Consider the following 22,765-nt stretch of genomic DNA (forward strand, 5'->3'; position numbering starts at 1 on the left):
CAAGTGTGTTCAGGAGTCTGTCTCTTTTGTTCCAGCTCTGTGTTGAATTCATCAAAGACACACTGAATGTGGAACAAGCCTGTGAGGCTTTTCAGGTGAGTTGCATGTTTCCTACCCTGGCCTGTCTCTGCCAGTCCTAGAGCCTTTGACTGGATGTGACCTTTCCTAGGATAGCCGATGAATGACCCAGATGAATGTCACCAGCTGTAAAGCTCCCTGCAAATATCCTTCCTGCTTTTATTTATTTATTTATTGCATTTCTATACCGCCCAATAACCGAAGCTCCCTGGGCAGTTCACACAAACTGCTAGACTGCTTCCAATGACATGCAACCGTAATAAAAGACAAGGGATAATTTGCACAGGCCAGACAGCAGGGAACACAGGCTGGGGAACTATCTCATACTAGAATAGATCTTGCGGGATAGGTGGGGAAAGAATGGTACCTGCAAGCTTGTAAATATCCACGTCTCTAATTGTCTGTGATAAGGAAGAATCGCCTCAATGAGAGAGACCGGGCAGATGGAAAATTACTAATTTTAAAATATGTGTGCAAGTGGGTTAGGAAAAAGTGTTGTAACATTCGTGGCTGGGCAATCATTTATTTTAATTGTATTATCACTATCATTATTATTACTTTAATTTGTATGACATTTTCCTACATAGATGTGTTATGAGCTGCTTTGAGCACAAGAGCAATACAAGAATGTATATCAAAGCGCTATTACAAGAAACATTTCAAAACATAATATAGCAATCTAAGTGAAATTGTTAATTTCAGTGATACTAACATTAAAACATTTAAAATTCATTATGATCGAAGCAGTATCAATAATTAAAAGACACTGCTAAATAGGGTGACCATATGAAAAGGAGGACAGGGCTCCTGTACCTTTAACAGTTGCATAGAAAAGGAAATTTCAGCAGGTGTCATTTGTATATATGGGGAACCTGGTGAAATTTCCTCTTCATCAGAACAGTTAAAGTTGCAGGTGCCCTGCCCTCTTTTAAATCTGGTCACTCTAGTATAGCTCCTGCACCTTTAACTGCTGTGAAGAAGAGGGAATTTCACCAGGTTCTCCATATATACAAATGATACCTGCTGAAATTCCCTTTTCTATGCAACTGTTAAAGATACAGGAGCCCTGTCCTCCTTTTCATATGGTCACCCTTACTTCTCAATTGATCAAATACATAAGCCACAGTCTGATATAATAAAACTTCCCAATGCAGTCAAGTATTAATAACCAATATAATCAGCCAGTTCCCTAAAAGTGTCAGGTGTTGAAAATAACAGCCATATTTCCTACATCTGTCAATCTAACAAATGGAAGATGCAGAGGTGTCAAAACAAGTCTTACTTAAATATAACTGAGGAGCTGTGTGCGTAAGACTCCAGGAGATTCCAAAACAAAAGACACCTGGGTTGGCCTTATAAATAAACCAGGGCTCCCAACACAGAAATGACACCAAGCTTTCAATTAACCAAATTGACTCTCTTCCTTTCAACAGCGCAATCAATAGAATATTCTCCTTCTCCCTTCCTTTCAAATGAAGATCGAATGCTTGTTTCCCTGGATTCCTCTAAATATTCTGACTGACTGATTGCTGTTCTGTGAAGCTGTGCAGTATAGAGTATCATCAGACAAGCGTTTTATTGCACGCTCACTACTGCCCACTTATTTATTTATTTATTACATTTCTATACCGCCCAATAGCCGGAGCTCTCTGGGCAGTTTACAAAAATTTAAACCATTCAAAGTATAAAACAACAGTATAAAACCATAATATAAAATACAATATAAAAGCTCAACCAGATAAAAAAAGCAGCAATACAAAATTACAAATTTAAAACACTGAGTTAAAATTTATTTATAAACTCTTAAAATACTGGGAGAATAAAAAGGTCTTCACCAGGCATCTAAAGGCATATAATGTAGGTGCCAAGCGAACTTCTTTAAGGAGCTCATTCCACAGCCGGGCTGCCACAGCAGAGAAGGTCCTACTCCTGGTATCCACCTGCCTCACTTCCTTTGGCAGGGGCTCGCGGAAAAAGACCCCTGAGGATGACCTTAGGGTCCGGGCAGGTACATATGGGAGGAGGCGTTCCTTCAGATAGCCTGGCGTCCTTTCAGCGATGTTGTCCACCTCCTGCTCCTTCCACTTGTTTTTCCATCGCAAAATAGACACCAAAAAATTTGACTTTTTTTAAAACGGAATGTGCCATAATCTGCTGTGTGCAGGAAAAGCAGTGCGATAAAAATGGGCCCTGAATGGGCCACGTGGTCTTTGTTTACTTCCTTTTTCCCCTCAGGCAGAATGAGGAAGTAATGAGGGACAGAAGTGGGGGCAGAGAAGCAAAGGTAAGGAAACACAATTTCCCCCCAGGTGATGATGCTCATAGTCTTCCATTGCTGACTGCACAGTGCATAGCAGCGGCCTGCAATTAGCTGGTCATGCACCATAATGGGGCCAAATAACTACCAGTTATGAAACACTCCTGGTTTTATATTCCAGTCCAAGTCGAATATTCCTGAACTACCTGGAGAAGACGAGTAGGTGACAGAGTGGCTGCTAGATTTGGAGTGTTAGCATTTTCTTGCTTAAGGGCCCTCTTAAGGATTGGTGAATCTTGAAAGCCATATCCAAATCTGATGGAATAGAAGGTCAGCAGGTTGTTGGTTTTTTGCAGGGGGTAGCCTCGCTCTGTGAAGGAGGGGCACTAGCATGTGCTTCCTATAAAAAATAACTTTTCCAGCTCTCTAGTTCCGGGGCAAGGAGCATTCGAACAGCCTTGCCTCTGTGATGCCTGCCCGTCCTCCCTACCTCCCATAGGTTGTGTTTTCCGTCGCAGGGCAATGGAGAAAGAACACCTTTGAACTTCACCCCTCCCTCTCCATCTGAGCTCTCACAGTGGGACCCTACTAAGGCCTCCAGTTGTTCTGCAGCCTTTGTTTTTCAGGCACCTGCCTCTTCAAGGCTGACATGGAGTCCCACTGGCTGATTTCACGCCAGCTGACACACACAAGCCAAATTCAGCAGCTGAACTTCGGAAGCAGCCGGTTGATGGGACTTCGGCATCGACCAAAAAAGCCACATTAAGCTGGTGGCTGTGCATATAAAACAAGGGTTCCTGTTGTGTTTGATTTCTCTTGCTTCCCTCTGAGTCTGCTTGGATTGTTTTGTGTTGCAGAAAGGACTGTTGCTTGGTGAATGTTAACAGGGGTGTAAAGCAACCGTGGTGTAAAGCAACAATGCTCAATGCCTTTTTGTGGATTCTTCATACGCATCTCATCCCCCACCCCCACGTACACCATGGATGGGGCTGGAGGGAGAGGAGCGTTGCTGTAACAAAAGGGCCTGTGCTGACTTTGTTTCCAGAGCAGCCAGTCTTTTGTGCTGTGCAGCTGCAGTTGCACTGAAGGCTAAGGAAACAACGGTGCAGTCTGGTGAGAGGCGGGGCACCAGTCGATGGTTAGATCCGTGTCACAGAAAGTCGGATATTACCATCCAAAGGGATTTCTGCCATCAAGCATTATGGAGGCACTCTCAGCCACAAACGGCCTTGCTCATGTTTGCTCTCTTTTTTTCTTTTTTTTAATATTTATTTTATTTTTTCCAACAACAACATCTAAACAAACGTCACACATAATACATGCAAACAAAGATACATATAACATCTACAGTTACACTAAAAAACATTTAAGGGTGAGGTTAGGATATATTATTCTTTTGCCCTCTTCATGCCAGAAATGCCCCTCAATTTCTTAATTACCCTTTACATGTCCACCCCATTTACATACATCGGGTTCACAGAATAATGCTTCTTTCCTTCTTTTCCCCATCTTAATCTAATATCCACAAACAAATACATCATTTTTCTCTGTCTCTTTCAAATATTCTATCAAAGGTTTCCATTCTGACATAAACATAGTTGTTGACCTTTCTCTCATGTTTGCTCTCTTGAGGATCTCACAGTTGTACCGCTTTTGATAGAATGTACAACTGCTAAAAGAATCTAATAAAAGGTAAACTTCTCCAGTGGTGCCTTTTTAGACTCTGAGCCTGATGTAGACGATGACATTAGTATGCACACCTTTGGGTCTTGTTGGCTTTTGTGGACAGCTGATGTCATATCTTGGACTAAGAGTCTTGGAGCCCCCATATCTAGCTTGTATTGTGTTGATGACACCTGGCACAACCTGGTGCACATGTGATACTCTGATGTGGTAGGCCACAGGAAAAACCGCCACCAGAAGTGTGCCCAGATGACAGCCTTGAATGCACATGTAGTATACACCAATCCCTGGGTTCCAAATGCATCCACAGCTTCATTTAGGCTGCCCATACCCTCCGGAAAATTCCAGAAACCTCCTGGCAGAGCTGGGGGTCCGGAGCAACCGGACTTAGGGCCCAAAATACCGGGGTTGTGGTTACTGGGCCTGCAGCAACCACAACCCCAATTTACCGGGCCTAAATTTCCCCAGTGAGTGGCGGCGGCCATCTTGAATCTCGCCCGAACTCACGCGAGATCTCGGCAGCTGGCTGGGAACTCTGTGAGACCCAGCCAACAGCTGAGATCTCGCGTGAGTTCGGGCGAGATTCAAGATGACCGCCACGAGGGGTCAGCAGTGAAAGTGAGGTGAGTGGTTGGGGGCTGCGTGCAGGAACTTCCAGCAATGCAGCCTCCAGAACCCCCATCCCCCAGCGCTGAAGAAGAAGAAGTAGAAGAACAGGAGGAGGAGGAGAAGATAGAGTAGGAGGCAAAACAGGTTTGTGTGTGAGAGAGAATGTGTGGGTGAATGGGGTGCATGGGGTCTTTGAGTGAATGCGTGTGTGCATGCGTGTTTTTGGAGTGAGTGATGCTGAGTGTGTGTGTGTGTGTGTGCGTGCGTGCATGCAGACGCACAGGTGTGCTAACTGTGAGTGTATTGATGTCTGAATGGGATGCCTGGTTGTTTGACTGAATGAATGCATGTGCATGTTTGTAGTGGGGGTAGCTGTAGTTTTCTGTGAGTTGGGGGGATGATTTGGAGGTGATGTTCCTATTTAATAATGCATTTTAGACCCATAGACCTTTCTTTCCAATTTGTTTACTATAATTGGCATGACTTATATTTTGTAATAGTGGCTGACAATTGTTCATCTTTTTTAAAGAAACTTTTAAAAAATTAACAAGGTTGCTATCATCATCATCATCATCATCATCTATCTCTCTTTTCTTGCTTGTGGTGGTTTTTCTAGAAGAACATGATGGGCTTTGCCAAGTCATGTTGTCTTTTACTGATTCAGAAATGTCCTGACTATTGTACATGTTTTAAGTATGACTGCTTTCTGGATGTTGGCATGCATGTATTTTGGTAGGCCTAATTTCTGAAGGTTTTCTGTAAAAACAACCACGATATCATGCTGGTGACTGATGTGACTAACAAATAATTGTAAGTTTTTCCTGTTGCCATAGTTCTTTAACTTCCATATCCAGTGGCGTATATTTTTCTTTTCTGCAACATTTTTGTCATTAGGTATTGCAATTTCAATGTAGGTGTGTTTTTCTCGGTTGTTTTTGACTGTTATGTCTGGTTGAAGTTGAAACAAGCTAAGACAAGCTTTAATCCATTTTGTTCCATGGCTAACGTTTGCAGACTAATAGTAGTTTATACTCTTTCTGAATGCTTGGTTGTTTAGTTGTTGTATACTTGTCAACTGCTTCATTTGTTCAGTGGTAGCAGTTTGCAGTAAGGTGATAGGGAAACAGTGTTTAATGTTAGGAAAGGTTAGACTATGGTCATCCAGTGAAGGATTTGCAGTCAGAAAAGATATTTGAGGGAAGGGAAGACTGTATCACACACAGGGCTCATCTACACCAAGCAGGATATTCCACTTTGAAAGCGGTATAGAAAAGCTAGGAGCCACACTACTGCTTTATAGCAGTATTGAAGTGTACTAACAACTGTTGGGGCCCAGGACACATACCATATACCACTTTCATAACACTTTCATAGTGTTATATCCTGCTTGGTGTAGATGTGTCATGGGCCCCAACAGTTGTCAGTGCACTTCAGTACCACTATAAAGCAGTAGTGTAGCTCCTGCAGTGCAGTTGAATACCTCTATAAAGTAATAGTGTGGCTCCTGCCTTTTATATACCGCTTTCATAGTGGAATACCCTGCTTGGTGTAGCTGAGCACACAGTATAGCAAAAGCTTCAACGTACAGCAAAAGCTACAGAAGTAGGAATGAGTGAAGTTAATTTCAGATACATTGAATGTCTCACTTATACTTTATTCCAGTGATTTTAACATTAAGATGTAATGTAGAACAGGTTTGTCTTAATTGTGTGCTGTGAAATCAGACCTGTGACCAAGGCCATGTTTGGGTGGGCACGCCCCCTTGGGGGCTGGACATGTTGGTGAGCACGCCCCCTTGGGGGCTGGACATGTTGGTGGGCACGCCCCCTTGGGGGCTGGACATGTTGGTGGGCACACCCCCATGGGGCAGCCATGTTGTCCTCCTTTTTGGTTTCCAAAATATGGTCACACTAGCTTCATTCTATGCTTGTCCTTTGCCTGCAGCACTGCAAGTAGGACCATCACAGGATGTACAACAGGAGCAAGGAAACCATTTTTGATCCCGGGGCCAGATTACCTCCTGGACCAATCCAACCTGCTGGATGACATCATGAGGTGGGGCTCTACCATGAAGCCTCTCCCCCTCCGCTAATGTCACCCTTCAAGAACCAGCTTCCTTCCTCCTTTGTGCACTGCACATCATCCGAGCTGGGACGGTGAGCAGCACACGAAGGCAAAGGACTCAGCCAATACTTAGAGGAAGTCCTGTCAGGTTTGCTTTAAGGTGGATTCCTGCATTGAGCAGGGGGTTGGTGTCAATGGCCTTGTAGGCCCTTCCCCTCCCAATTCTACTTTTCTATGATTCCTCCAAGTACCGTTGAGTCCCTTTCTCTGTGCAGAGAGAGGCCCAGAACTCCATCATGCCTCTCTCTTCAAAGATAAATGCTAAATGGTAGGGATGGATGCAGGGGAGGGGCCTGGGAGAAGGCCAGATTGGGGACCTCCATGGCCTGAATTCAGCCCGTGGGCCAAAGGTTCCCCAGTGCTGCTGTACCGTTTGCCCTTGGGGTCATCAAGTCATTCTACAAAAGTATTGTTCTGTTTTATTAGGTGCATGCTTTGTTGAGGTCTCACATTTTTCTAGTCTAGCACTTTTGTGAAAAAACATGTTTTTAAAAATGCTGTTGTTATTATTGTTGTTAAATGAGCCTCTGGCCCATATCTCTGTAGCCAAGGGGCTGGGGCTGTCTCAGTGCTGATGATAGGGAGGAAGGGAAACTCTGCACTCACTCCAGGCCCCGCTCTCACTCCACCTGACAGCTGGTGACACGATCACTGTGCCAGTCATTTGTTGTGCGTGGTGAAAGTAGGAAATCAGCTCTCCTGTGGTTTCTACATTGCAGTCATTCCCTCCAGTCCTTTCAGCCCAAGAGCTAAATTTGATTTGGGAGAAGCTCTGGGGTCGACATTCTATTGGGCGGTGCCAAAGGCAAAAGGGGGCAGGGCCAAAATTCCCAAAAATGCTGGCATATTTTAGCTTAAAGCTCTTACAGCCAGTAACTAAGCCTTAGAATAGAAGAAACATTAAGAAAAACGCAAGGAAATGATTGATGGTTGTGGGGAAGGGGGTGGGACCAGGCAGTGGCTTTCCAGGGTCCCCTGGAGAGCAAGATCAGGATTTTGGGCCTGTGGTTCTGTTATCCCTGCACTATCAGCACTGCTTTCCCTTTTGGCCTGAAGCAAATGATCAAATCTGCCCCTAAGCAGCAAACTCTATAACCTTAGGAAAATTATATCATAGCAGTGAGCAGGCTGAGGTGGTATGCAGGCTCTTCTTTCTAGGTATATCAAAAGCTACCCCAAAATTATTCAGTAAATAAGGCCATCATTTCTTAATCCCCACAGTCCCCATTTGCAATGTCAGAATCGTACACAGAGTGCTCAAATATACTGTTATTAAGATTGTATTGCGTTTGTATTGTATTGTATTATGAGCTGCTTCAAGGGCTCCTTTTTTTTCACTCAAAAGCAGGATTAAATATAATATGTAAATAAAAGAAGAGGTCAACGGTTATAATGTCACAGAATTCCTTGTCTTAATGATGATCCTGAGCTTCATCCCATGTACCCTTTCCCCTCAAATTATCCCCATAGTGTAAAGCTGTCGTTGTTGTTGTTGTTGTTAGCTAAATCACACCCCAGGCAGCGGCACTCCGAAGATCCTTTGCATACCAAGAAAAGGGTTTAAGGGGGAGAAATGTAAAAAAATCATTAAAAAATCAACGGATGACCGAACCTGATTCAAATTTGGTATGCTTAAAGTCATCCTTAATATCTATTACTGCCAATTTTGATGTCTTTATCTTTAAAACTTACACAGATGTAAGCATTTGTTTAATTCGTACTTTAAACATATCAAATCATCCTCCTGCTGCTCAGAGAACAACAAAAGATTCACTCCTAAACGGGTAGTAAAATATGTCGGTTCTTTTGGTTAAGAAGCACAATTAAAGCAGGATGCATGGGAGTGCTTCACAGTCAAAGCAGATTATAAGCTGGAAAACTTCAGAGTCCTTTGCACGTAATTCACAGTGATTGCACAGTATAAAGCTGGTGTGATGAAGCTATAAGACTAACAGGTTAGCGTGTAGATTTTACCCATACCTTTTGTGTCATCACGTGTAGGGGAAGACTGGAGGACAGAGCAGGATTTTACCTCCTGGCCCCACCTGTGCCATTGTGTGATGAGTAAGCCCTGCATTCCCAACCTCCTCACCTTGAGGATGGAGGTCTGAAAAGAGAAGCCTGCATATAAGCAGCTGCTTATGCATTAGTGGTCCACGCAATCAGGATCCTCAAGAGTGGTTTGATTGTCCCCTGGCATGGATATTGAGGGTTAAAGCCAGCAGGTGGGGTTCCTCTCTTTCTCCACAGGTTAACTCTACATGAAGGCTAATTTATGGAGAGGACTAATGGATCATTCAAAACTGAACTAGCACAAGAACTCGGGTTTCACATTTAGTCCAGACATTTTAATCGCTAAGTTTTCACCACCCACATTTATCCTTAAAGTGATCAAAAGTGCACAGGTCACCAATACCCTATTCATTCTTTCCCCCATCACAGTGCATATCAATAGGAATTTTGCCCCCCAAACTAAGTGATAAATGTCTACAGCTGCGTCACGTAGATGTGGAACCTCTTCTACACACGTGTGCAGGTTAGTTTCATCACATATCCTCACTCTCTCAGTGGAACATGGGTGGATGAGAGACTAAAATGAGCACTCCCAGGCCAGGAGTGAAAGCAATGGTTACAAACAGAGCTGTGGGTGCATAGATGCTCCCTCCCTCTTCCTGTTTTGCTGCAAACAGAACAGGGCGAAGGGAAAAACCTCTCTGTGTACGGTTGATGAACTTTGTGGCTAGGGCCAACCTAGTTTACCAGAGTGTCGTCAGCACTATGATGTATGCCAAACTCCCCCATATCTGTCTGCAAGGTTAACCTTCTCCCACACATTTAAGAATGGATTCCCCTTTATGCCCCCTCCAATCGCCATTACCAGAGAAACAACCCGACAGTGTCTGACAACGTGGGCACATTTAATTTTTTTTATTTTACAAAATAATTTATGCTTTGCCTTTTAGCCAAGGCTGCTTAGTGTCATAAAAAATATACAAATTAGAAAAATTATAAAATAAATAAGACTAGAGAGCATTAAATCAGAGCCAGTTAAAACACAACTAAGCAGCAAGAAATAAATCCAGGGCAGATCAAAATGCCTGCCAGAATAAAGATGTTTTTACAGACCACCTAAAAAAATAAGGGAGTGGGCCCACCAAACCTTGTGAGAGAAGGAGCTCCACAATATGGGTGCTGCTACCAAAAAGACCTTGCCCCAGGTCCCAAATGTCCTCTAATGGCAACTGGAGTGAACATGGAGCAAGTCCTCAGATGACGGACACAGTGGCTGGGCAGGCTCATGTGGGAGGAGGTGGTCCTTCAAGTATTCTGGTGCCAAGACATTTAGGGTGTTATTATCTTAATCCCATGTTGAGACTAGTTGGGGAAGGGGAACATGGGCTTTTCTGGAATTATCTCAAGAGTTCTTTAACTCTTGTATAACCAATACTGCCTGGGTTCACATACAAGCAGGCCATGGTGCACATGCATTGCTTTTTACATATTCAAAATGACAGCAAGCGCACACCACAAAGCCCTGCAGGTTAATTAACTCATGATGTGCTAGTTTTGCATGTGAACCAGGTCAGTGAGCGAGTTTCTACTGCTGAGGTTCTACTACTTGTGTGCTTCCTGATAGCAGGGTTAACAGCTCCTGGTTTGCAAGAGGAAAAGGGAAACTCCCTCTGTTCTGTCTTCCCTCATACCTTTAGCTGTTCCAGAGGTCATAGCAGGAGCCCTAAATCTCACCCATCCCACTCTTCTCCCTAGAAGTTGGCAGCTGCAGCTACCTAGGGCAGTGATGAGGAATGGAGCCTATCAGACCAGACTGAAGGCAGAGAGCTGCCATGGTCCATGCCAGATAATCTCCCTTCCCCCATGTCTCTCTAGCCTGAATTACACCCTCAGTGTGCACAGTGAGCGTATCATTGGCCTGACACCCAAGCCTTAGGCAGTGACTGCTACAGAGCACCTTAATCATGTTTTGACAACAGATGGAGGACCAGGGACACAATTACATTCCCCACAGACAGCTGGACAAGAGATTTGTGCCCTATGATGCCAGGATACAGCTCTGCCAATCCCTCTTCATCCTGTTCCACATATGTCCTTACACCCCAGGCCTGGCCTCCTCCAGTTGTACTGTATTTCAATTCCTGCCTCTGTGCGGCTCTTCTGGGATTGTGTCTACAGACTTTGGGCCTGGGCTCTTCACTGGAAGAGCCAGTGTTCTCCTTAAAAGAGCCAGTCGTTCTAACAAATATAGGAATAACTAAGGCTGGAATGAATCATGCTGTCAAATTTGGTAGAGGATAAAATACCTTGTTACATCGATTTCTAGGTCCGCATTTGGACAATCAGCAGGGAAAACAATGCCCCCCCCCCCCACATGCCAGTTGCATGACCAGGATTACGCTAATTATGGTAATTACTTGCACGAATCCAGCATGTGGCATGGCAGTGCTAACTTTTCACCTACCCTATAAAAGTCACCACTACTATGCGGCATGCTGGTTTTGGGTGACACAACAACCCGTCACATGGTGCAAGTCATTAGGGTAATCCCAGTCAAGTGACTGGCACACGCGTGAGGGCTGGGGAAACAAGCGATGCTGCGTTGCTTTCCTCCCTAATCGTCTGAACACCTCCATTGAGAGAGGTCCAGCTATTGGACAGTATAGAAATGTAATGAAAAAACCAATAAAAATAAATAATAACATGGCCTATATGTCTTCCTGGGGGCGAATAATGTCAATGTAGCTCCTGGCAGTTCCTAAGTGAAACAGGGAGCTGATGGATAGCCAATGTGTCAGGATCCTCCCATTTCAGGAATCAGTGGTTGGGAGGGCTGGAAGCCATGACTGTTACTGTATTCTCTCTCTTACTGGGGCTAATAAAGGTGGATAAACAATGATACTACTGTGGTCGTATGTGGTTTGACTGATGTTTGCTGTTTACTGTGGTCATTTGGTGCCGTTATTGGAACCGTTGGTTTTAAACGACGTGCTTGGCCATATGGTGGGGCTGCTGTATCCTGAAAGCAACTGGCAAGATAATGTGGTTTGCCACAATCACATTGTTTTCACACAGACGCACTGCAACATAAATTGTTTATTTCTTGCTGTCTGCACGTTTAACTCCTCCTGGCTCCCACCTGTAGCTTGTGCCCGCTGTGTCTGACAGAACAGTTAGTGGTTCTATCCCCAGGGGAAGCTATGGAGTGAGCAGAGTAAGACATCATCACTTCATATGGGGCCTGATGCCTTGTGCAATCTTCTCTCCTGCCTGTATTTCTGCCCTCAGAATGACCTCAGCATTGAATCCACTGATGTTTCTATTACTCTATTGGAACTAGATTATATAGTTGCCATTTGGAGTTGCAGGAAACGGTATGAAGGACAGATCCCACAGATACATTTTGTGATCTATTAGGAGTGGCATCTGCAAGTTATGTTTTAGAGATGGCCATGCTTGACCTTTCAAGTATGTTCATGTCTGGAGAAAAAAATGATCTTGTCGCAGACAACATTAATTCAAAAATAGCACTGGGTTTTGAACCATACTTACGACATTACATCTGTTGATAATATCACATCATGTATTGTGTTTAACTAGACTTTATGAAGAAGATAGGTGAGATTAGGAAGGGAAGAGACCTCAAGAGGCAGCCTCTCTCTCTCTCTCTCTCTCTCTCTCTCTCTCTCTCTCTCTCTCTCTCTCTCTCATTTAGATTTGCTAATGAGGATTACGGTTTCCACTTTACCCATAACATGAATTGAAAAGGTAAAAAAAATCCACTCTCTTTTCATTCTTTAACTCAGTCCAATTGTGTTGGTCTATAATTCCCATCATTCCTAGCCAGTACATCCAATTACCATGCTAGTTGGGGATGATGGAATTGTCATCCAACATATCTAGAGGGCACCAGGTTGGGAAAGACTGCTTCAGCCATACTGATTGTGAGTTCAATGGGGTACTTAATAAATTCTATCAGATAATCCCATTGCACTATGGCAGGCATCTTACTTTCTACTGGCAGACGCTCCCTGAACAAGGATAGGCAAAGACCTACTGTCTTTGTGAGGTTGAATGGTTTCTTTCAGTGGCTTGTGTTATCCAGTGCTAGCGGGCATTCCTTTGTTTATTTGGGATAAATTCTGTACAGAAGGACAATGATGATCTGAATCTGATGGCATTTCTTGGGGTTGCTGTGCTCAGAGCAGGGGTGAGGAACCTCTTTCAACCCATGGACTGAATTCAATTTTGGAGATGCTCCTTGGGGCTGCATTCCAGTGGTGGGTGGGGCCAAAGGCAAAGTGGGCGGGGTTGGAAGCAAAAGGGGTTGGGTGAAAAACACCAGTGTATTGTAGCTTAATTACTGTCAGTAACTAAGCCTTAAGAGAGGCATTTCAATCATTTAGAAGAGGGGGAAAACTGCACAAAAGCTAGGAAATCTCCAAATAATCATTACTTGGGGGAAGGGGGTGGGGACTGAGGTTCCCCACTCTTGGTGTGTAGAGGTTGAAATGCAAAGCAAATTACAGCCAGCTCTGTCAATCTCAACCCATGAACCTTTCCCATTCCTCCTATACCCAGGCCACAACAGCTTCCGCTCTGATTTATTGATGCTCTTTCAATCTGTCCTAACTCTACTGTCTCCTCATGCATAGCCTTTTATCATGGCTATACGCTTCCGGTTGGAATTCAAGGTGTTGGTAATGACATTTAAAGCCCTAAATGGCTTGGGACCTCGATACTTGAGGGAGCACCTCTCCCTATATATCTGCCTGCCAGAGATTTGAGATCTGTTGAAGGAGCCCTTCTCCGCAGCCCACCAGCACAACACATTCGCTACGATGGGACAATGGAGAGGGCTTTCTCTGTTGTGGCACCCCAATTGTAGAATGCCCTCGCCTTGGAGGCCCGACTGGCGCCAATGCTGATTTTATTTCAGCGCCAAGTGAAAACATGGCTTTTTAACAAAGCTTTTAGTGGTTGAATTCACTAAGCTGGCACATCGTTTTTAACTGTTTTAATAGTTTTACTGCTTTTAAATTATATATTGTTTTAACTTGGTTTATGGTTTAATTTGGTTTTAGCTGTGTATATTTACTGTTTTATACTATATGCTTTTATCTGTGCGCTGCCCTGAGATCTTATTGATATAGGGCAGAATATAAATGTTTAAAATAATAAATAAATAATTTTTTGTTCTCTTTTTGGCAGGCAGCAGTGGCATATGGGCAGGTAGATTTGCAGACGCATTGTCTCGCTTTCATTGAGAACTGTACTCGGGTAAGCACGGAATAGGTATGGAGAACCTCCCATGCAAACAAGAGGCCAAGTGAGGCATCTACCATCTTAATCACAGCCACTGCTGAAAGGATCAGGCCTCATGTTAAACCACGATAGCCCCCCTTCCTCTAAGGCTATATTTGTTTATGGTACTGTAATTGTAATTTATAATGTCCTTTATGTAACTCAAGGTGTCATATGTAGGGCTTCCAGGCAGTCACCCTACCAGGCATTGATCAGACCTCTTTAATGCCAGCAACGTTGCTGTATCATGGGCTGTCAGACCATGCCCCGGGGCCATGTTGGGGGTAGGTTTGGTAATACAAGGAACATGACACCACCTGTCCTCTAGATTTTGTCATCCATCTCACTCAAAAGAGGGACCATGGTGCAATGGGGCATGTGTGTGTAGTAGTAGTAGTGTTGGTGCTGTGTCATGGTAGGAACTTTAATGAAATATCTCACCCACAGACCGAACTGCCTCAATCCTGAACTCTCTATGGACATGTAATGGGCTCCTTACTCTCTTTCATAACATAGGCATTTTCTCCATCCCACAGAAAAGCAGCATCTTTTTCCCCCCGCAGGAGGTGGTGCAAACACGCGGTTTCCTGGAGTTGTCAGAGCTGGCCATGCAAACTATCTTGCAAAGCAACAGCTTGGCCATCGATGAGGTGAAGCTGATCCACGCTGTTCGAGAATGGGCTCATGTTGGATCTGTAAGTGCTCATTACATTGTGTGTGTGGATGGGGTGATGGTGGTGGTAGAAAATGCCGCAGAGATTTAAGATTCCACTTAAGGAGTTCTCTTGTGAGAGTCTTAGAGCTTCATCCCACATACCTGTTTCCTTCGAATTATCCCCTACAGTGTTTAGCTTTCGTTGTTGTTGTACCCCGGGCAGCCGCGCTTTGCATATCAGGAAGAGGGTTTAAGGGGGGAAATGTAAAAAAAATATAAAAAATCAACGGATGACCCAATCCGATTCATATTTGGTATGCTTAAAGTTCTCCTTAATATCTATTACTGTGCTGATTTTGATGTTTCTATCTATAAAGCTTACGCAGATGTAAGCATTTGTTTAATTTTTTTCAAATCCTGCTCCTGCGCCCCAGTGGCCACTCAGAAGATACGCTCGAAAACTAGTGGCTAAATACAGCGAGGCTTTCCCCTTTATAGCACAATTAAAGCAGGATGCATGGGAGTACTTCACAGTCAAAGCAGATTATAAGGTGGAAAACTTTGGAGTCCTTTGTACGCAATTCGCAGTGATTGCACAGTATAACACTGGTGTGATAAAGCTCATAGTGCAGTAATTTTATATTTATTTCATTTAATTGATTTTAGAAATTAGATTTCAGGACAAATTATCTTTCCAAATAGCCAGTGACAATAAAACAATGTAATATTGCAACATAAAAATTATTAAAATAACAATACACAAATCAATCAGATAAAACAATCACATAAAATATCAGCAGATAAAACAATTACAGCATCATAAATCATTCAAAAGCCATCTGGAATTAAAAGATCTTTAGAGCCTGCCTAAAGGCTAACAAGGAGCAGGATCAAGCATATTTCTCTGGGGAAGGTATTCCAGAGATGTGGAGCTACCACAGAAAAGGCCCTGTCCCTGGTACTCACCATCTTAACAGCTCCTGCTGATGGATCAGAGAGCAGGGCCTCAGATGCTGATCTTAGGGCTCAGGAAGGTACATATGAGTGAGGTGGTCCTTCATATAACCTGATCCAAAACCACTGAGAACTTTAAAGGTTAATATCAATGACTTAAATTGGGCTTGGAAACAAATAGGCAGCCACTGTAAGTAGCACAGATGTGATGTAATGTGACCAGAACACCTAGCTTGATAAAGCATTCTTGCTGCCACATTCTGCACCAACTGAAGTTTTTGAACCATCTTTAAGGGAAGAACCACACAGAGAGCATTACCATCATCTGTCTTTGATGTAAACCGAACACGTGTTACTGAGGTGAGATCTGCCTTCTCTAAATAAGGCCATAGTTGGCAAACTTGCCTAAACTTGTAAAAGCACTCCTGGTCATCTCAGTAGAAAGTGCCATGTCCAGAAATACTCCAAAACGGTGTCCTTTGGGAGTGAGTGCAAAACTGTCAGGACCAATTGCACACCACCATTCAGATTAGCAGATTTTTGACCCACAAAACTTCCACAAAACCCTGGATTAATTTTCAGCTTGTTCACTCTCATCCATCCCAAAACTGCCCCAGGCACCTACCTGTTCAGAGGTTTTCATCACTCCTTTGGGATTAGAAAGTGGGAAAAGAGAGGTAGAGTGTCAATGTCATCTGCATAGTGAGGAGGACACCTCAGCACCATAATTGCTGACCACTGCCGCATGTGGCAAGCTGTGTCCCTGCAGCTGGGTCTCAGAGAAGAACCTTCTGGACTGATTGTCCAGGCTGCCTATTGGCTCGTCCTGGTCAGGAAGAGGTATAAGAGGGTTTCCTGTCTCAGTAGTCTACTGGAGCTCTGGAATGTCTTGTATTTCTGATCCTGCTGTTTGGTCCTACCTCATGGCTTGACCTCTGATCCTGATTACTCCTTGGTCCCAACTCCTGGCTCGTTCTCCAGTCCTGCCTTCTGCTTTGCCCTCTGAGCCTGATTGGTCAGGATCTGATCTTGACTCCCCGTTCCTAGCTCCTTGCTCACTCCAGACACTGCCCATGGTGGAGCCCTGACAAGACTAAACCTCTGGATGACCTCACCCAGTGGTTTCATGGGGTACAAGACAGGGCCTTGAGGCACCCCAATGGCCAAGGGGTGGAAAAAGAACCCCCAGCACCACCTTCTGGACCCTACCCTCCAAATAAGACAAGAGCCACTGCAATGCAGGGCTGCCAAACCCCAACCTGGATATATGATCGGGGAAGATACCATGGTTGATGTTATCAAAAGCTGCCGAGAGGACCAAGAGAACTAACAGGGTTGCACTCCACCCATCCATTCCCCAATGTAAGTCACCCATCAAGTTGGTTTTCAACCCAAACCCAGACTGCAAGGATCTAAATAAACAGTGTTCTCCAAGACTACTTGGGATTGACAAGACATCATTTGCTCCAAGATCTTGCTTCAAAAAGGTGAATTAGAAACGGGGTACTAAGTTTGCAAAGCTGTGGGGTTTTTAAAAAGCTTTTTCAAAAGTGTTTTTTTAATCACTGCCTCCTTCTAAACCACTGGGGCCAAGCCATCCCTTAGCAAAGCATTTACTACAGCCGATACCTGTAAAGAGCCCAGACCCAGCCAATTTCAGAAGCCAGGATGAGTAAGGACCCAAACAGCAGGTGATGGTCTCATCCCTCCAAGAGCTTCATCCCACGTATCCGTTTCCCTCGAATTATCCCCATAGTGTAAAGCTGTCATTGTTGTTGTTAGCTAAATCACACCCCAGGCGGCGGCACTCCTAAGATCCTTTGCATACCAGGAAAAGGGTTTAAGGGGGAGAAATGTAAAAAATCATTAAAAAATCAACAGATGATCCAATCCAATTAAAATTTGGTATGCTGAAAGCCCTCCTTAATACCCTATTTCTTCAATTCTAAGACGCACTTTTTATCCCATATAAACATCTCTAAAAATGGGGTGCGTCTTAGAATCGCGGGTGTGTCTTAGGGGTTTTTTTTCTGTTGGTGGTACTGAAATTAGTGTGCATCTTACAATCGATGGCGTCTTACAATCGAAGAAATACGGTATCTATTACCAATTTTGACGTATTTATCTTTAAAATTTACACAGATGTAAGCATTTGTTTAATTTGTAGTTCAAACATATCAAATCATCCTCCTGCGCCCCCAGTGGCCGCTCGGAGAACAACAAAAGATTCGCTCTTAAAGGGGTAGTAAAATACAACAGGTTTTTTTTGGCTAAGAAGCACAATTAAAGCAGGATGCATGGGAATCAAAGCAGGTGATAAGCTGGAAAACTAAGGAGTCCTTTGCACACAGTTCGCAGTGATTGCACAGTATAACGCTGGTGTGATGAAGCTAAAGTCATGCAGTCCAACCACTGGCCTCAGGCAGCATCTTCCACCTTATTTGGATACATACATGCTTTTTCAGGCTCCCAGTATTGTTTTGTGAGCAGAGTAGGGAAATTGGGACCACCAAACCACTGCACATTAATAACAAGATATTTATCTGTAGCTACTTACAGGATTCTCCAGTGGATTGGTGTTCTCTCTCTCTCTCTCTCTCCTCTCCCTCCCCCTCTCCCTGCCCAAGTTACCAAACAACCTCGTTCAGTGAACTGCCAACACCTTTGAGATATAATCTTAGCTTTTAACCCAGCCGATCAGGCACAGGTGCAGTGTTCTATACCGAGTGAGCTGGGCCCACTCCAGTGTTCTCCTTTAGTAACTTTGTTTAGGACCAAACAGCTTGAGCAATTCGCACTGCAGTGCGCAGGTGCGCATCAAAAATCTGCCAACAGAGCAAGTTGGATTTGTTGAGAAAGAGAGACAAGCCACCTGCAGAAGACAAACATACCCCAGCTGGTCCCCCCCCCCCCCATATTTATGATTTCCCCTATTCCCTCTCAATAGCAAGAGTATACAGCTGCTTAGGAAAAGAGCATGACTGGCTTCCAGAGATTCTGGTTCCATATACCCTGTTCCTAACAACCCAGGGTGAGGATGGCTCATGGCATGAATACTACTATATGGCTGTCAGCTGTCCTTTCTTACCCTGAGCTGACGGCTTATTTCTTATTTCTTGCAGGCTGTGCTGGGTAGGTCTGTGCGTAATGTGGCGGGGGCAGTTGTGCCGGGGCTGCGCCTGGCTCTGCTGTCCCCAAGTGAGCTGACCACGCTGGAGGAGGAGAACAGAAAGGACCAGATGATTCCGGTGAGAGGCTCCTAGACTCAGCACTAGCCACATAGCTTTTTCATGTGCTTGTGGCTTTGTGTTTCCCCATTCAGCTTGCGTGGTTCCCTCACAGTCCTTAGGGGTCTGATTTGCTCCATATTCTTCCATTTCATGAGATGACATGAATGGCACAGAGCAGGGCCTTTCCCATGGTGACCCCCACTTCATGGAACGTTCTACCCTGGAGATCCATCTGGAGATACCTTGGGCTGCCTTCAACCCTTGTTTGCCTGTTATATTCCTTTTACCACTGTTGGGTAGTCTTTTATTTTATTTTATTTTATTTATTTATTTTTCAGAAAATGTTTACATGGCTTTTTGTTTTTTGAAGGTCACTACTAGGTGATTTTTGCATCGCTCATCATATCTAACCTGCCTCATGTGGCTGTGGCGAGGATAAATAGGGGTGAAACCACACATGCTGCCTAGAACTTCTCGGGCAGGATAAAAGTGTAATGCAATCTTCCCCAACCTAGCTCCCAATGGCCAAGCTGGCTGTGAATTATAGGAGTTGTAGTCCAAAACCCCTGGAGGGTGCCAGGGTTGGCAACGGCTGCTGTATAGCAACGTAATCCTCCCAGCATGGATTTTTATATAGCTGAAACAGCACCATTCACTCACAAGAAGGAGGCAGGTATCAGCAGGCTTGAGGCAACCCAAAATTTTAGGCAAATAAAAAATTACAGTTGGGGCATAGCTCCCCCCCCCCAAAGAAAACACCCACAGCTCAATGAGGACGGAGCATGCTCAATGTCCACAGAACACGGCCTGACTGATGGTGGGAGTGGGGGAAGGCTGGATGGAATGGAATGGAATATCCTCAAAGGAGGCAAGGCTGGCTGGCTGGCTGGAGCACTGACAAAGAGCACTCTACACCGCAAACGCTGGTTGCAGGTCCCATGTAAATAAGTAATCCCAATGCTATGGAGTGTAAAGAGGGCACATGGGGAGCTCTCTGACGATCATTCACTAGTGTCAATCTAGGTGATGGGCCCAGTGACCCTGAGGAGAGAGAAGAAGACTTCCGTCTGCGTCTTGGCTTACCCTCCCTAATTCCTGCTTAGACCCTGATGTGCTCATCTGGGTTTGGTTCCTGCTCACCTTCATTCCTGCCCAGCACTGGCCTGCATTAATGTGTTTCCTTCTGCTCCTGTGTAGGTAGAGAGTCTGGCCGAGGCCTGGAAGATGCATGCCCTAGGGAAGGGACGTGGTATGCGGTCCTCCTGGTGCCGGCGTCGGCGTGGCACATTGCCCCGGGAACATCATCGCCACCTGGACCCACAGCACAAGGGACATGGTGCTCCCTGAATGAGAAGGAAGCGGTACCCCTGTGCCCAGGCTGGGCAGCTTTGGTGTGACAACTGGGAACTGGCAGCTGCTGCTTGCTTGAGTGCTTCATGGGCATCCTGCCTGCAACCCGAGCTATAGCCCAATTGGCAGAAAGAACAGTGTGTGAGCAGGAAGAACAGGATTTCCATCAGAGCTAGCCATGTCCCTTCCTGGCTGGGGCTGCAGCTAATGCATTGGATTTAGACTCCTTGTCTTTGCTGGTGTTTCTTCCAACCCATTCCTCTCCCTCGTGGCAGGTAGCTCTGTGCCAGCCTGGCCCACCTTGGTGGCCTCCTGGTGGGTTGGGCCACAGCTGTCATCATCCCCCAGCCAGCAAGGCAAGTGACTGCAGATTTATCACAAAAGGCCCAGGGCAGGAGGAATGTGTTGATTTGAGCAGAGAACAGTCTATGGCTTTGAAGTGTCTGGGATGGATGAAAGACCTGGAAATTGGAAGCTGGGGGGGGGGGGCAAGGGGTTCTCTTGCATTGATGCTACTGCTGAAGAGAAACAGGTGTGCCCTAGGGAATCCTGGTGGCTGCCATCAAACAGCTGCCACAGAAAGAGAGTTTCCTTAACACCTGAGCAGGTGTCTATATGCCCTATTTACCCTACCATGGCTGCGCAGTGGCGCTGCATTGTTTATATGACACAGCCGCCGACTTGCAATCACGAGAGGCTTCCCCCCCCCCATCACTGAAACTGCACTTTTTGAAAGTGTGGATTTACCAGGACTTTTTCCTTTGCTCCGAGGTCACCAGATTGTTTTTATGTGTGTCAGTGGTGGCCTCTGTTCGGGTTATACACGTGGGTGTAGCTCTGGGCAGGCCAGGAACGCAGGGCAAGGGGTGGGCTGACAAGCTGAATGGCTGCCGGCGCTGAAGATTTTCTGGCCGGATAGCCTGCACTCCCTCCTGCTGTCTAACCTTGTCATTTCTGCCTCACTGCAGTGATACTGCAGGGTTTTGAGGGAATCGGATATCAACGCGATGGTGCATAGATAGCCCACCTGGGATGCACTGCCTGCTAGGTGGTCAACATATCTCTTGAAAACTGCCACTCCAATCATTTTTCTCACCAGCCTATGTTTTCAGTGTCATTTTGATTCAGAGAGGTGTTTTTTTCTTTTGTACTTTAAACTGCCATCCTTTCCTCAATCTTTCACCAAGCTTCTTGAAATTTTCAGGGTATGTAAAACCAACATTTCTTTCCGGCACATGTAAATTTCAGCAAGATTGGTGAAATATTTTCCATTTTATGAACGTTAGAATGACCCACCCCCCAATTACTGCTTTATAATGGCGGAATGTAGAATCTACTCACTGCCTTTAACTCAGATCACAGTGGCTACTAGTCATGATGGCGATAAGCTACCATCCGTATCCGAGACAGTATGCCTCTCTATACCAATTGCTGGGGAATACCAGCAGTACTACCTGTGGGCTTCCTGCATGCAGCTGGATGGCCACTGTTTGAAGAGAATGCTAGACTAGGTAGGCCTTTGGTCTGATCCAGCATAGCTCTTCTTAGGCTCTTGCCAGGGGATCAAACTGCAAAAGCTCAGAATACTACTTGTACAGGTTTGTCAGTCTATGTCAAAGCACAAGAGCTAGGAGTTACCTGGGCGGGAGGGGGAGGCTAACCATTGCTCAGCAGCCTAAACTAATTTATTCAAGTTTGTGTGTGCCCCTTTCCCTATCAGATGACAACAGTTTAAGAGTGGTCAAATGAGGGGAAATGGTTTGGTAACGGCCTGAAAATGCCTGATCTATTGACACTTTATACAAAGAATGTTTTGTTTCATTTTAAATGAAAAACAAAACCTCATCTTAACACAATACTAAAAGTTATGAAATAAGTAATAAATAAAACACATATGTAATCAGAATCACTTCTTATATGCTTTGACTTTGCCAAATAATCCATTGTTCAACTAACGGACAACCTTGTGGAAATAGCCCAAAGAACAACTTTGAAGTAAATAGAATCTCTATTGGACTGGGGTGGGGCAGCTGGATCTTGCTGTATTCAATATGCAGTTTGCTCTCTATGCAGTACAAATTAGAGGTTAGCTCCTTCAGTCGTGAACAAACTAATTTTCTTCCAAAGTTGCTTCTGCCACAGAAGATTCAGCTAGCAGACAGTCCCAGAATGTTGTTCTAACCTGTAGGGAATTCAAACAAACAAGCAAGCAAGCAGCCTAAACGGCCCCAACACTTTGGAATGGAATATATGGAATTTGGAGCCCTGGTGGCTTATATATGCAAAAGTGATCATAGAATCATAGAATAGCAGAGTTGGAAGGGGCCTACAAGGCCATCGAGTCCAACCCCCTGCTCATTGCAGGAATCCACCCTAAAGCATCCCCGACAGATGCTTTAGGGTGCTTTGCGTGTTTAACATTGAGGATGAGGTGTGTGTTTAAGGCCAAGAAACAAGCAAGCAAATAAATAAATGGCCAGATTTGCATGAAAAGAGCCTGGTAGTAGT

General features: G+C 44.7%; 1 protein-coding gene across 2 annotated transcripts in view; it reads left to right on the forward strand.

The window, feature by feature from the left end:
- The window catches only part of BTBD19 (BTB domain containing 19), a 66,517-nt gene extending 44,610 nt beyond the window's left edge, over positions 1 to 21,907 (forward strand). Inside the window, exons 4-8 of one of the 2 annotated variants that reach the window (XM_063118569.1) lie at positions 36 to 95; positions 13,976 to 14,044; positions 14,632 to 14,763; positions 18,800 to 18,925; positions 20,105 to 21,907. In XM_063118569.1, coding sequence (XP_062974639.1) covers positions 36 to 95; positions 13,976 to 14,044; positions 14,632 to 14,763; positions 18,800 to 18,925; positions 20,105 to 20,254 — 537 coding nt within the window. In that variant the 3' untranslated portion in view covers positions 20,255 to 21,907. The remainder of the gene's footprint in view (positions 1 to 35; positions 96 to 13,975; positions 14,045 to 14,631; positions 14,764 to 18,799; positions 18,926 to 20,104) is intronic. The other variant, XM_063118577.1, reaches the window with a different exon arrangement.
- The last annotated feature ends 858 nt before the right edge of the window (positions 21,908 to 22,765 follow it).

Source organism: Elgaria multicarinata, chromosome 1, assembly GCF_023053635.1.
Source record: "Elgaria multicarinata webbii isolate HBS135686 ecotype San Diego chromosome 1, rElgMul1.1.pri, whole genome shotgun sequence".
Taxonomy (NCBI): Eukaryota; Metazoa; Chordata; class Lepidosauria; order Squamata; family Anguidae; genus Elgaria; species Elgaria multicarinata.